Raw genomic sequence first — 16,201 nt, forward strand, 5'->3', positions numbered from 1 at the left:
GCTATTTAGAATATTATTAATTCACATTATATCAAAAAGTTGCAGTGTATTAACACTTATTAATTCAATATGTGTGAGTGTGATTAGTGTGTGTATGTGATCCCTTCGTCAGGCTGGGTTCTGAGTTTTGAACCAAGTTCATTGAGAATTGCTTTGACTCTTACACAGACTGGAGATATCACCCTTATGTCATTTTCCATCTTACTGATCTGTTCCCACTGGGAAGGCATTGAGTAATAACAATGTTCAGGAGACAGCAATGACCAAGGCAGTGGTTTATATTACAGTTCTATTCAAAACAATACAAAATGGAAGCTGTTTGTTGATGATCAGCGGCCTAGTTGAAGAAATTCAAGTCCTGTGTCATGGGGAGGCAGACGTGCGTACACAGGTTGTTACAGCAGAGACAGGCTTAAACTGCAGCAAACTTTAATGCTTCAGAAACTTGAACTGAAACCTAAAAGAATGAGAGGGTGGGCTGCTTGCTCGGAATTCCGATAGCAGCACCAATAATGAGTCTATATTACACACAGAGCAAGGGAATATCATCAAATATAATGCCAACTTTATGAGTTCCCTTTCACTTCAGCCAGCGCAGATATAGACAGAATTGGTAAACCTGCCAGGACACTAAACAAGAATAAAATTACCCAATTAGAACCATGTGTACACGGCGGGAGCTGTGTGTACTGAATAGAGTGTCACATAGAGGGAGAGCTGTGTGTACTGGACAGTGTGTCACACAGAGGGAGAGCTGTGTGTACCGAACAGTGTGTCACACACAGGGGATTTAAGTGTACTGAACACTGTGTCACACACACGGGGAGCGCTGTGTGTACTGAACTGTGTGTCACACACACACACACAGAGCTGTGTGTACTGAACAGTGTGTCACACACACAGGGGAAGCTGTGTGCACTGAACAGTGTGTCCCACACAGGAAGAGCTGTGTGTACTGAACAGTGTGTCACACACACAGGGGGAGCTGTGTGTACTGGACAGTGTGTCACACACACAAGGGGAGCTGTGAGTACTTAACAGTATGTCACACAATGTGGAATTGTGTGTACTGAACAGTGTGTCACACAATGTGGAATTGTGTGTACTGAACAGTGTGTCACACACATGGGGAGAGCTGTGTGTACTGAACAGTGTGTCACACACATGGGGAGAGCTGTGTGTACTGAACAGTGTGTCACACACATGGGGAGAGCTGTGTGTACTGAACAGTGTGTCACACAATGTGGAATTGTGTATACTGAACAGTGTGTCACACACGGGGAGAGCTGGGTGTACTGAAGTGTGTCACACAATGTGGAATTGTGTGTACTGAACAGTGCGTCACACACACACGGGGAGCTGTGTGTACATAACAGTGTGTCGCACAATGTGGAATTGTGTGTACTGAACAGTGTGTCACACACACGGGGAGCTGTGTGTACATAACAGTGTGTCACTCAATGTGGAATTGTGTGTACTGAACAGTGCGTCACACACAGGGGGAGCTGTGTGTTTGATGCACTATCAATTACCACAAAGATGAGAGTAGTGGAATAATCAAGGCTTTATTGAGCATAGATGTTGTGCCTCCTGTAGCCGCTTCCAGAATGGCTGCAGCACCGGCGAGCACACACATTTATACACCGTCTACTGGGCGGAGCCAGCAGGCAGGGATTTACCCTTATACCTCTAGTATACGGGCAGTGCCGTTATACATATAATATACTATTAGTGGTGACTACCACAGTGTACTGAACAGTGTGTCACACACACAGGGAGAGGTTGGTGTACTGAAGAGTGTGTCCCACACAGGGGGAGCTGTGTGTACTGAACAGTGTGTCACAAACAGTGGGAGCTGTGTGTGCTGAACAGTGTGTCACACACAGGGAGAGAGCTGTGCGTACTGAACAGTGTGTCACACACAAGGGGAGAGCTAGGTGTGCTGAACAGTGTGTCACACAATGTAGAATTGTGTGTACTGAACAGTGTGTCACACACACGGGGTGCTGTGTGTACTGAACAGTGTGTCACACAATGTGGAATTGTGTGTACTGAAGTGTGTCACACATGGGGAGCTGTGTATACTGAACAGTGTCACACACAGGGTGAATTGTGTGTACTTAACACTGTGGCACACATAGGGAGAGCTGTGTCTATTGAGCGGTGTGTCACACACGGGGATGGGGTGGGGGGCTGACCTGATTTAATAACCTCTCTCCATATTCCTGAACCTCATTAATTTGCCTGGCTCACATCCTGAACCCCAGTAATCGTGACCATGGAAGCATTGTCAATTGTTGTGCAAATCTATCGGATTCACTACTGTCCTTTAGGGAAGGAAATCTTCTGCCCTTACCTGGTCTGGCCGACATGTGACTCCAGACCCACAGCAATGTGGTTGAGTGCCACCCTCAGGGTATGGGCGGTACGGTAGCACAGTGGTTAGCACTGTTGCTTCACAGCGCCAGGGACCCGGGTTTGATTCCCGGCTTGGGTCACTGTGTGTGGAGTCTGCACAGTCTTCCATGTCTGCGTGTGTTTCCTCCGGGTGCTCTGGTTTTCTCCCACAAGTCCTGAAAGACATGCTGTCAGGTGAATTGGACATTCTGAATTCTCCCTCTGTGGACCCGAACAGGCGCCGGAGTGTGGTGACGAGGAGATTTTCGCATAAACTTTATTACAGTGTTAATATAAGCCTACTTGTGACACTAATAAACATTATTATAATTAAGGATGAGCAATAAATGCAGGCCTTTGCCAGTGACACCACATCCCATGAAAGAATATAAAAGTACCCCATATCATTCCAGATGCATCCTGGTGTCTGGAAGTCTATTATATTCCAGTTGCCATGTGCTGGATTTGTGTTGAGTTTGTTAGCTATGATATTATTCCTCCCACCTCATTCCTCCCCCTCCCGCTTTCCTGCTCTTGTTGTTGACTGAAAAAAAGTCTTTGAGAAATCCTGCTGTTCCCACTGAAACCAGTGTGGACTCTCACACTGTCCCTGCCGCTGTTCCCGGAGGATGTCTTGGAAAACAGATCAGTGGGAATGAGCCAGCACACTGGCATTAAAGGAATGTCTCCAAACATCCCGCATTGCTCCATGGAGCCCCCGCGGTGTCTGGTGCTCAGATGGTGAAATACTCTGGGAACATAAATGAAAGGGCTGGGGAGGGATGTCTGCCGACTTATTGTGAAGGGCGGTGCGCTGCGCAGACCGGGCAAAAGACAAACTCAACAGGAACGCTGAAAATCTAAAGGTATCAGCCGTGCAGGCACATTCCAGCCTGAACATTAACTACAGCCAGTCGGAAAAGATTCAGCTCATCACCAGGGCAATTTGTCAGCAAATCTTTGGTCTGGAGCCGGTGGTTGGCATGGAAATAAAAAGGGGCGGGGGTTTCATGTCTTGTCAGTCATCAGATGAGAAGCGACTCTAAATGTGAGCAGTAGTTGTGTAGTTAGGCAGCGCTGCCGCCTCCTGTTCGCTCGGCCGACAGCAGCTCATTGTAACAGCAGCGAGCGCCGGCCTCTCTGCCCCACGGCTCCTTTAAACTCATAGGGTCGCATCTTCATCTCCACAAACGGAATGGAGATTTCGTGACCTTTCCAGTGGTACCAGTTTATACCCTGGGAAGCGAAGAGGGGACAATCAGACAGGTTACCAAAACCAAACCAACATTCCCACCACATTCATTAAACAGTGTCATTTATAAAGGAGGCCCTTCAGTCCATCGACTCCATGTTGGTTCATTGCAGGGCAATCCAAGCAGTCCCATCCCACGCTCTATCCCCGTATTTCTGCGCGTTTATTTCCTTCAAGTTCCAATCTAATTTCCTTTTTGAAATCATTCGTCTCCACATCCACCCACTCGTGGACAGCAAGTTCCCGTTCATCACCACTCACTGTGTAAAAATATTCTTCCTCACATTTCCATCCCCCTCACCTCTGTCTCTTACCCAAAACATTCAATCTGTATCCTCCCACTCATTGCACCCTCGGGAATGGGAAAGATTTTTCTTTGTCTCACTTACCTAAACCTGTCATCATCTTGTCCACCTCTATCAAATCTCCCCTAATCTCCTTTACTCCAAAGAGAACAACCCCAACTTCTTCAACCTAACCTTGCAACTAAAATCCCTCATCCCTGAACCATTCTGGTAAACCTCCTCCGCACCCCCTCATGGATCCTCACATCCTTCCTAAAGTGTGGGGACCAGAATTGGACACAACTCTTTTAGTGTGGCCTAATCAGAGCTTTATAGAGGTTCAGCATAACTTCTCTTCCTTTTTAATCAATCCTCTATTTATGAAGCCCAAGATTCCATCTTCTTTGCTGTCTCTGTGTTCTGTCAGCTTCAAATATAGAAGAACATGATCTCCAGGTTCCTCAGCCCAACACATGTCAAAATTGCATCATTTATTTGATATTGTCTCCGCCTATCCCTACTGGCAAAGTACAACACCTCACGTTTCTCTCTCTGAAATTCTATCACAAATTTGTCTGTCCTTTCTGCTGACCCAAGTCCTGTAGCTGTCGATTGGTATCATTCTCAGTGCTTTCCACAAATCCAGGTTTGGCATCATCAGAACATTTTGAAACATTACTCTTTATTCTGTGATGAATATCACGTTCGCCGCAGAATTCGGTTTAAAATAAGGCATTAATACAAACAGCTTTTAATTCAATGTGGAATAAAACCACTTCAGCTAAAGGTCAGGTAGAGATTACCACCTGATAAGAGAAACTGAACCTGGTACCAAAGACTCATTAATACAAACAAAGAAAGGCTGTTCTTTTGATAAACTATAAAAATTCTTTGAGATTACTCCCTGAACCTATAGATAGTCAAAATATAAGGACAGGGAATCCTTCAGATAAACAGATACACAAATCTTTCCCTAACTGTACCTCTTGACACTTAAAATAACACCCTCACAAAAGTGTCTGTTTTGGTATCTAAAGAACATGACAACACTGAAAAAAGACAGGCCTCGATAGGGGCCCCCTTTGCCAATATATCCTAGGACACCTGACATTTACACAGACCTACGACCATTAAAAAATCTATTAATAATAATACATCCAATTAGCCATTTGGCTATAGGTAATTAACCAACCATAGATGACAAAAACGACAGATGCCGTCCTTGATTGATAAGGGGATTTTATGTATAAAACAAGAAGGCATCTTAGCAGAAATGATGTGGAGATGCCGGCGTTGGACTGGGGTGAGCACAGTAAGAAGTCTTACAACACCAGGTTAAAGTCCAACAGGTTTGTTTCAAACACTAGCTTTCGGAGCACTGCTCCTTCCGAAATCGTAGCAGAAAAACACAGCTTTTCCTGCTGACCCCCCTCCGGGATGAGAGTCAGTTCTGTTCTTAAAAGCTTGTGACAAAACCACAGATATTGTAAGTATGGTTTTGTATAACTTCTTAGAAATGTATTAAGAAATTGATAGGAGATACTTTAGGATTTTCCATGTTTCAGATATCTCATTCTATTGAGAGAAGTTAGTGTATTAACAGACAATTAAAGACTGTCATTTGATTTATATTTTAACTCTGCAATTCTGTATCTATTGGGAGTATTTTTTATAATAAAAATACTTTGATTAAAATTACACTGAAGAGACTCACTCTCAAAGTCTGAAATCCTAGACACTCATTTAGGAAGTCTTAAATGACTAAGAACCCACGACGTTAGAGGTAAAAGATTTAGTTATGAGTGACGTATCTCAACTTTTCCCATAAAAAGTAACTGAGATCCTGTTTAACTCTCTGAGACCCGGAAAAGCATTCTCCCTTCGTGAGATCTATTCTGAGTCTCAGCAGAGAAATAGATTTCCCTCTTTTGTGGGTTAATAAAGTATTATCAGGTCTGGAATAACCTAAATCCTTCACAATTCCAATATCCAAGTCACTTATTTAACCAGCCTTTCATGTGGTACTTTGTCAACCACTTTCTTAAAATCCGTATGGACCACATTCCCTTCATCAACCTTCTCTGATTCTTCATCAAAAAATTCAATTTAACTAATGAGACACAGTCTGTTTTTTTACAAATCTGTACTGACTCTCTTTACTGAACTCAAACCTCTCATGTTGATGTTTTTCCTTATTAGGAATTTAAAAACCTTACCCACCATGGATGATAGACTGAAATAAAAACACTCAGCTGAGATTATCCAGCATATTCTGTTTATATTTCAGATTTCCAGCATCCTCAGTATTTTGTGCTAATACTAATCGGCTGATAGTATCTAGGACAGACCTTACACAATTTCAAGAATAAGGGTGTGACATTCACCACTCTCCAATACTGTGCTAACGTCCCTGAATCTAGTGAAAATTGGAAGATTATAAACAGCCCTTCCCACTTCCCATAACAACCTGGGATGTAAACCATCCAGACCAGGTGTCCTATCCAGCCTGAGAATCTCCAGTCCTTGCAGTACCTCCTGAAAGATCACCCAATGTTCCATTACAGATTTACCTTTTGTTAAACTTTACTCTGGATATCATGTTGAAATTAGCCCTTTTCAATTTAGAGTCTCCATTACTAATCTAAACTTTATGATACTCTTACCAAAATGTTCCCCCACAGAAACATGTCCCACCTCATTCCTAACACGGTAGCATTGTGGATAGCACAATTGCTTCACAGCTCCAGGGTCCCAGATTCGATTCTGGCTTGGGTCACTGTCTGTGCGGAGTCTGCACATTCTCCCCGTGTGTGCGTGGGTTTCCTCCGGGTGCTCCGGTTTCCTCCCACATTCCAAAGATGTGCAGGTTAGGTGGATTGTCCATGATAAATTGCCCTTAGTGTCCAAAATTGCCCTTAGTGTTGGATGGGGTTACTGGGTTATGGGGATAGGGTGTAGGTGTTGACCTTGGGTAGGGTGCTCTTGCCAAGAGCCGGTGCAGACTTGATGGGCCGAATGGCCTCCTTCTGCACTGTAAATTCTATAATTCTATAACACCAGGTCCAGCAATGCCTCCTATCTATTTGGACTGAGAACATAACTGGTCAAGGATATTCTGAGCACATTTCAGAAATTCCTCCCCCTCTTTCCTCTAACATAATCCCAATTGATATTATGGTGATTTAAAGTCTCCCAGTATCACAAATCTATTGTTCTTGCACATCTCTGTCATTCCCTGTAGATTTGTTCCTCCATCTCTCTCTCACTATTGGAGTCTACAGAATATCCCCAGTAATGTGACTTCCTTTTTGCTTCTCAACTCAAACCAAAAGGATTCTGTCCTTGCCCCCTCAAGAACATCCCCTCTTTCCATCACAACAATATCTTCCCTAATCAGTGCTGTCACTCAGCTCCCTTTCCTCCTTCTCTATATTTTATGAACGCTTTATATCCTTGAATGTTAAGCACCCAGAGGAAACCCAAGCAGACACTGGGAGAACGCGTAAACTCCACACAATCACCTAAGGCCAGATTCAAAGTTGAGTGCCTGGCACTGTGAGTAAGCAGTGCTAACCACTGTACCACCCAGAAACACTAGTGGACAGAAGTTTAAGCCAAGCCACAAAAGGAGACATTTGAACAAATACTGTGGCGACACGGCAGCAGTGGTTAGCACTGTTGCTTCACAGTGCCAGTAGCCCAGGTTCGATTCCCGGCTTGGGTTTTTTGCGGAGTCTGTACGTTCTCCCTGTGTCATAGAACATAGAACATTACAGCGCAGTACAGGCCCTTCGGTCCTCGATGTTGCGCCGACCTGTAAAACCACTCTAAAGCCCATCTACACTATTCCCTTATCGTCCATATGTCTATCCAATGACCATTTGAATACCCTTAGTGTTGGCGAGTCCACTACAGTTGCAGGCAGGGCATTCCACGCCCTTACTACTCTCTGAGTAAAGAACCTACCTCTGACATCTGTCTTATATCTATCTCCCCTCAATTTAAAGCTATATCCCCTCGTGCTAGACATCACCATCCGAGGAAAAAAGGCTCTCACTGTCCACCCTATCCAATCCTCTGATCATCTTGTATGCCTCAATTAAGTCACCTCTTAACCTTCTTCTCTCTAACGAAAACAGCCTCAAAGTCCCTCAGCCTTTCCTCATAAGATCTTCCCTCCATACCAGGTAACATTCTGGTAAATCTCCTCTGCACCCTTTCCAATGCTTCCACATCCTTCCTATAATGTGGCGACCAGAATTGCACGCAATACTCCAAATGCGGCCGAACCAGAGTTTTGTACAGCTGCAACATGACCTCATGGCTCCGAAACTCAATCCCTCTACCAATAAAAGCTAACACACCGTACGCCTTCTTAGCAACCCTCTCAACCTGAGTGGCAACTTTCAGGGATCTATGTACATGGACACCGAGATCTCTCTGCTCATCCACACTGCCAAGAATCTTACCATTAGATCACTGATTCCCATCACCCCCAAAGTCAGTCTCCAATTGGATCACTGAATCCGGTTTCCACTCTCCAAGCTAGTCTCTGATTTCACACACCCCTCCCCCCCAAGTCGGTTTCTAATTAGATCACTGATTCCCATCACCCCCAAAGTCGGTCTCCAATTGGATCACTGAATCCGGTTTCCACTCCCCAAGCTGGCCTCTGATTGGATCTCTAAATCCTATGTCCCAGCCCATCCACTCCCCCCCCACCCCCGACCCCCACCCTCACCCAACCACCCCAAGCCTGTCTCTGATTGGATCATTGAACCAGTTGCTCCAGTTGCCAGAAAGCTGACAGGGAAAATCACCTCCATCAAAAGTTGGAAGCAAATGGGAAAGGGAGCAGGAATTTAAAAATTAAACATTGTTAAACACTCATGCATCCATTTGTGCAACCACAAATCTGGCAGACTTGCCTCGGCATTCAGGAAAGGAGAAGGCCGCTGATTGGCCTGTACAGGTCTCAGATATTTCACTTGAACGGCCTGTGTTTTGGAGCTGGTGATGGATTGCAAGAAAGACTGTGCCAACTGTCTTTGTGCAAGGACAGACTGAGCCATTCAGGAGGCAGGTGTGACACACAGACTGGAGGAGGAGGAGGAGGAGGGGAGCAATGGGTGAGAAGAGAATCCCCTTCTGTACAATCCCGACAGAGTGAACACACTTGGAATGGTAGGTAGGATGCAACAAATACTGGTTTATTCTTAATACACAAATACTCTCCACTCCCCCGAAGGGTCTCCCTCCACTGTGAGGGTTTTTATACTGTGTGGGCTCCCTTCTTAAAGGGGAAGCCACGCCCCATTACCAGGGAAGTTCACATTCTGTGGAGGTCATTGGGAACTGGCACACTCAAGGTCTTCCATGCTCGGTGGGCACTGCAGGGGTTGGACTGCTTTATCAACCCCGGTTTTCACATTTTGATTTGATGTTTTTAAGTTTCCATTCCTCTTTGTTCTTTTTGGGCTGTACTCCATTTGGTCTTTGTAGGAGCGGCCCCTTTTAATTTATCCCTTAATTGGTTTCAGTTCTTCTAATTAGTTGATTGGCCGTGTAACACATCATTGGGAACCAGATGGTCCACACCCCGTGACCTTCGTGGGGGTTATAACACTCCTCCCCCCCACCCCTCTGAAGTCCGTCTGTGGACTGGCGCGAGGGACCCCTCGTTCTCTTCACTTGGGAATGGTGCTCGGACGTCGCCTGTGTAGGGTCCGGATGCGTATACCGGAAAGGAGACCAGCGTTTGCGCGTGAAGCGCCTGGGCAGGACCAGGGCAGCTGGCGTGACGTCGGGAACTAGCTCGGTGGTTTCCGTTGGCGGCTGAAAGTCCATGTCGGATCTGACTTGGAGTCGGACAGGTCCGCGACTGGCATTTCAGTGTCTTGGACATGGGCGGCTGCGGAGTCAGGAGCGGTGGCGGTGGAACATATGGGGTCGGGGCATCCGGAATTGGATCCGGCAAATCAGGGATTTGGCTCCGGAGGTGGTCCATGTGCCTGTTTGACTCCTGGTCTTGTGCTGCACTTTATAGGAGACCAGCCCAGAGTGCAATCCAGGAATCTATGCGGCACCGTCGCCAAAATTGCGGACATATACCGAATCTCCTAGAGTCGAACTGCGTTGCCTCGGTCCTGTCCTGCCCACGGCAGACCTTCCCAGCGATGTCCAGACTCAGTCGAGTGCGGAGATGGCAGTCGGAGAACTCAATGGCGCGTATAATGGCTAAATCTTCCAACCAATCCAATTCAGCATTCACCTTGGGCCTCAAGACACTGCTCAAGGACTGGTTGAACATGAAAATAGTGCCAACGGGTCAAAACTAATCTGGGTCACTGCCTCTTTATAGTGCCTCCTGGAAAATGTTGGGGAATTTCGCCTGGACCCCTTCTTATGCATGCGGGTACATGCGGCAGGCCATCTGCCAATTCAGATGTCACTCACGGTGCAGTAAACGCGGCTCGCACTACTAGTGGTAGACTTGCTGATTGCTGCCCATACATAACTAGGACTACTGAGATACCCGCAATCTCCAATGGCTCCACTATGTATGAGGCAAGTCGGGCATCAGTGTCTCGTAGAGGCACGGCCGGAATTTACTGAACGTCCGGCGGCTGACCACTGAGATCACCGCTCTGGTATCCAGTTGGATAAAGTGACCATTTACCTGCAGTGTAACTTGGATTGGAGGCACACGTGGTGCCACTACACAGTGTAGCTGCTGGTAGCATGTGTCTTCGTCGTCCACATAGTAAGCCCAATCACGATAGGGGCTGTCACGTCCCACGGCACAGCGGGCCATCACGGGGCTGTCTGTCGCCTCGGTCTTGGCGGCCTGCTGCTGCTGGCCCGTACTTGACATCTAGGTCCTCTTGGTTGGGGAGGCTACATGGCAGCTCTCTGGGTCTCTGTGTTGGTGGCCTGCAGTAATGGCCACATCATCAGGGCCAGTCTCGTCCGGTCTTGTGAAGGTCGAATGGTGTTCATTCGGGCGGCTTAGGTTCAGGACCACCAAGTCTTGGGAGTTCCTGGACTTCCTATTCAGAGCTTTCACAGGAGATGGCTATCCCAACCGCCTGATGCAAATCCAGGTGGGTCTCCGCTAGGAGTTTTCATTGTGTTGCCATGTCACGGATTCCACAGACCAAACGGTCTCTCAGGGCTTCATTCAACTGTGCCACAACCTCACAAGTTTCAGCCAGTTTGCGCAATCGGGCCAAGAAGAAATCAGTAAATTTGCCCATGGCCTGTGTAGCCGTATGGAACCTGAACCGGCTAACAATTATAAGAGGTTCAGGGTTAAAATGTACAAGGGCCACTAAAGGCAGCGAAAAACTGCATATCCAGTGCATCTGGATGTGTCAAACGTTTTATGATACTGTAGGTTGGTCCACCACAAGCCGTGAGTAGTATTACCATTTGCTGTTCATCCCTAGTGATTGTATTGGTCCGAAAAAGTGATTTATGTACTGTCCCAATCATCAGTACCTGCATTGTATGACTCCAATTTTCCAATGTGAGGCATCTCTGCCGGTAGGTGGAGGCCCTCTATAGGCCTAAATGAAGTGGTTCGGGTAGACAGCACTTAACCCCCATCGCCAGTGTACAATCCAGAGGGAACACACTTGGAACTATAGGTAGGATGCAACAAATATTGATTTATTCCCGATGCACAAATACTCTCCACTCCCTGCACCCAGTTCGGGGTTTTTATACTATGAGGGTCCCCCTCATTAAAGGGGAAGCCCTTCCCCATTACCGGGGATGTTCGTATTCCATAGAGGTCATTGGGAACTGGATAGTCCACAACCCGTGACATTTGTTGGGGTTGTAACACATTCCATCTTCCCTCTGATGGTCCACTTGCACTCCCGTGCTTCAATCAGCTGAAGGTACTTTGCTGCCGATCAGTGGGATACTGAAGGGAGAAGGCAAGTATTCCTCAATCTTGTTAACAATGGCTCTCCACTACCCTATACTCTGCTGCTTCCTCTCCACTACCCTACACTCTGCTGCTTCTGTTTGCCAATGCTGGAGAGAGTGAATGTTGAAGGTGGCTGATGAAGAGCCAATGCTGATGATGGCTGACGATGAGCCAATCAAGGAGCTGCTTTGCCCTGGATGGTGTTGAGCTTCTTGAGTGTGGTTGGAGCTGCACTCGTCCAGGCAAGTGGAGAGTATTCCATCACACTCCTCACTTGTGCCTTGCAGGTGGACAGGCTTGAGAGTCAGGAGGTGACTTACTCCTGTAGGAATCCCAGCCTTTGACCTTCTCTTGTAGCCACAGCATTTATATGGCTCGTCCAGTTCAGTTTCCGGTCAATGGTAACTCCCAGGATGTTGATTGTGGGAGATTCAATGATGGCAATGCCATTGAATATAAGGGGCAATGGTTAGGTTATCTCTTGTTGGATGTGGTCATTGCCTGGTACTTGTGTGGTACGAATGTTACTTGTTACCCCAAACCTGGATATTGTCTCTTTCAGTATCTGAAGAGTCTCTGAACATTGTGCAGACATCAGCGAATACCCCCACTTCTGACCTTATGTTGGAGGGAAGGTCATTGATGAAGCAGCTGAAGATGGTTGGGCCTAGGACACGACCCTGAGGAACTCCTGCAGTGATGTCCTGGACCTGAGATGATTGACCTCCAACCACCATGACCATCTTCCTTGTACCAGGTATGACTCCAACCAGCAGTGAGTTTTCCCCCTGATTCCCATTGACTCTAGTTTAGTTAGGGCTCCTTATTGCCATACTCGGTCAAATGCTGCTTTGATGTCAAGGGCAGTCACTCTCTTCTGGAGTTCAGCTCTTTTGTGCATGTTTGATCCAAGGCTGTAATGAGGTCAGGAGCTGAGTGGCCCTGATGGAACTCAAACTGAGCGTTAGTGAACAGGTTATTGCAAAGTTAGTGCCGTTTGATAGCTGTTAATGACCTCTTCCATCACTTTACTGATGATCGAGAGTATACTCATGGGGCAGAAGTTGGCTGAGTTGGATTTGTCCTGTTTCTTGTGTACAGGACACACCTGGGCAATTTTCCACATTGTCGAGTAGATGCCAGTGCTTTGGCTGAACTGGAACAGCTTGGCTAGGGGTGCGACAAGTTTTGGAGCACAAGTCTTAAGTACTACTGCCGGGATATTGTCAGGGCCCATAGCCTTTGCAGTACCCAGGGCCTTCAGTGTTTATTTTTAAAAAATATATATTTTATTGCAAATTTTTTCCAAACAACAATTTTTCCCTCTTACAAAGCAAACGAAACAATAACAAAACAGAAATTTTTAACAATACACAGGTAACAAAACCCCATTGTCTATTGACCTAAACTAAACTAAACCCCCCCCCCTCCCCCTGGGTTGCTGCTGCTGGTCATCTGTCTTCCCTCTAACGTTCCCCTAGGTAGTCGAGAAATGGCTGCCACCGCCTGGTGAACCCTTGAGCCGATCCTCTCAGGGCAAACTTTATCTGCTCCAGTTTAATGAACCCCGCCATATCATTTACCCAGACTTCCAGTCCGGGGGGTTTCACCTCCTTCCACATGAGTAGGATCCTGCGCCGGGCTACTAGGGACGCAAAGGCCACGACATCGGCCTCTTTCGCCTCCTGCACTCCCGGCTCTTCCGCAACTCCAAATAGAGCTAACCCCCAGCCTGGTTTGACCCGGGCCTTCACCACCTGCGAAATCACTCCCGTCACTCCCTTCCAATACCCTTCCAGTGCCGGGCACGCCCAAAACATATGTGCGTGGTTTGCCGGGCTCCCGCCACACCTCCCACATTTGTCCTCCACTCCAAAGAACCTGCTCAATCTTGCCCCCGTTATGTGTGCTCTATGTAGCACCTTAAATTGAATCAGGCTAAGCCTGGCGCATGAGGAAGAGGAATTTACCCTGCTTAGGGCATCAGCCCACATACCCTCCTCTATTTCCTCCCCTAATTCTTCTTCCCACTTTCCTTTTAGTTCGCCCACCGACTCCTCCCCCTCTTCCCTCATCTCTCTATAAATCTCTGACACTTTGCCCTCTCCGACCCACACCCCTGAAAGCACCCTGTCCTATATCCCCTGTGTCGGGAGCAACGGAAATTCCCTCACCTGTTGTCTAGTAAACGCCCTCACCTGCATATATCGCAAGAAATTTCCCCGGGGCAACTTATACTTTCCCTCCAATGCTCCCAAGCTCGCAAAAGTCCCATCTATAAATAAATCTCCCACCTTCCTAATTCCCAACTGGTACCAGCTCTGAAATCCTCCATCCATTCTTCCTGGGGCGAACCTATGGTTGTTCCTGATAGGGGACCCCACCAGGGCTCCCCGCACCCCTCTCTGTCGCCTCCACTGTCCCCAGATATTCAGTGTTGCCGCCACCACCGGGTTCGTGGTAAACTTTTTAGGTGAGAACGGTAGCGGCGCCGTAACCAGCGCCTCTAAACTCGTCCCTTTACAGGACTTTCTCTCCAGTCTTTTCCACGCCGCTCCCTCACCCTCCATCATCCATCTACGTATCATTGCCACATTGGCGGCCCAATAGTAATCACCCAAGTTCGGTAGTGCCAGTCCTCCTCTGTCCCTACTACGCTGAAGGAACCCCCTCCTTACTCTCGGAACTTTCCCTGCCCACACGAAGCTCGTGATGCTCCTATCTATTTTATTAAAAAAGGTCTTGGTGATTAGTATAGGGAGACATTGAAATACAAATAAGAACCTCGGGAGGACCATCATCTTAATTGCTTGCACCCTGCCTGCCAGCGATAGAGGCTGCATGTCCCACCTCTTGAAGTCCTCCTCCATTTGTTCTACCAGCCGTGTCAGATTAAGTCTGTGCAAGGTTCCCCAGCTCCTAGCGATCTGAATTCCCAGGTACTGGAAGTTTCTTTCCACTTTCCTTAGCGGTAAGCCTTCTATCTCTCTACTCTGGTCCCCTGGATGTATCACAAATAATTCACTCTTCCCCATATTTAGCCTATACCCCGAGAATTCCCCGAACCCCCTCAAAATGCGCATAACCTCTATCATCCCCCCCGCTGGGTCCGACACGTATAACAATAGGTCATCTGCGTATAACGAGACTCGGTGTTCTTCTCCCCCTCTAATCACCCCTCTCCATTTCCTGGAGTCTCTCAACGCCATGGCCAGAGGTTCAATTGCCAACGCGAACAACAATGGAGACAGCGGGCATCCCTGTCTTGTTCCCCTATATAATCAGAAATACTCCGATCTATGTCGACCTGTAACTACACTTGCCGTTGGAGCCCCATAAAGAAGTCTAACCCAGCTAATAAACCCGTTCCCAAACCCAAACCTCCTTAACACTTCCCATAAATACTCCCACTCCACCCTATCAAATGCCTTCTCTGCGTCCATTGCCGCCACTATCTCTGCCTCCCCCTCCACTGGGGGCATCATTATCACCCCTAATAGTCGTCGCACGTTAACATTCAGTTGTCTCCCTTTTACGAACCCTGTCTGGTCTTCGTGCACCACCCCCGGGACACAGTCCTCTATCCTCGATGCCAGTACCTTTGCCAGCAATTTGGCGTCCACGTTCAATAGTGAAATAGGTCTATAGGACCCGCAACGGATCTTTGTCCCTCTTCAAAATTAGCGATATCGTCGCCTCCGACATCGTCGGGGGTAGAGTCCCCCCTTCCCTGGCCTCATTGAACGTCCTCGCCATCAACGGGGCCAACAAGTCCACATATTTTCTGTAATATTCCACCGGGAACCCGTCTGGCCCCGGGGCCTTCCCTGCTTCCCAGTCCCTTAATAACCTCGTCCATCTCAATCGGCGCCCCCAGGCCTGCCACCTCCTGCTCCTCCACTTTCGGGAACCTCAATTGGTCCAGGAACTGCCGCATCCCCTCCTCTCCCTCTGGGGGTTGAGACCTATACAGTTCCTCATAGAAGGTCTTGAACACCTCATTTATCTTTCCTGCCCTTCGCACAGTGTCTCCCCTTTCGTCTCTAATTCCTCCTATCTCCCTCGCTGCTGCCCTCTTTCGCAATTGATGCGCCAATAGGCGACTAGCCTTTTCATATCTCCTCCCCTGTGCCTTCCTCCACAGTACCTCCGCCTTTCTGGTGGTCAGAAGGTCAAACTCCGTCTGGAGTCGTCTCCTCTCCCTGTACAATTCCTCCTCCGGGGTCTCTGCAAATTCCCTGTCCACCCTTAAAATCTCCCCCAGTAATCTTTCCCTTTCCTTGGCCTCTGTTTTCCTTTTGTGGGCCCCAATAGAGATCAGGTCTCCTCTGA

At 47.5% G+C, this 16,201-nt stretch overlaps 1 protein-coding gene across 6 annotated transcripts in view; it reads right to left on the reverse strand.

The window, feature by feature from the left end:
- Positions 1-260: 260 nt before the first annotated feature.
- Positions 261-16,201, reverse strand: part of tnr (tenascin R (restrictin, janusin)) — a 793,807-nt gene continuing 777,866 nt past the window's right edge. For all 6 annotated transcript variants that reach the window (XM_072511798.1, XM_072511799.1, XM_072511802.1 and 3 more), the window contains one exon: positions 261-3,633. In XM_072511798.1, the coding sequence (XP_072367899.1) occupies positions 3,508-3,633 (126 nt within the window). In that variant the 3' untranslated portion in view covers positions 261-3,507. The remainder of the gene's footprint in view (positions 3,634-16,201) is intronic.

Source organism: Scyliorhinus torazame, chromosome 7 (genome assembly GCF_047496885.1).
Source record: "Scyliorhinus torazame isolate Kashiwa2021f chromosome 7, sScyTor2.1, whole genome shotgun sequence".
Classification (NCBI taxonomy): domain Eukaryota; kingdom Metazoa; phylum Chordata; class Chondrichthyes; order Carcharhiniformes; family Scyliorhinidae; genus Scyliorhinus; species Scyliorhinus torazame.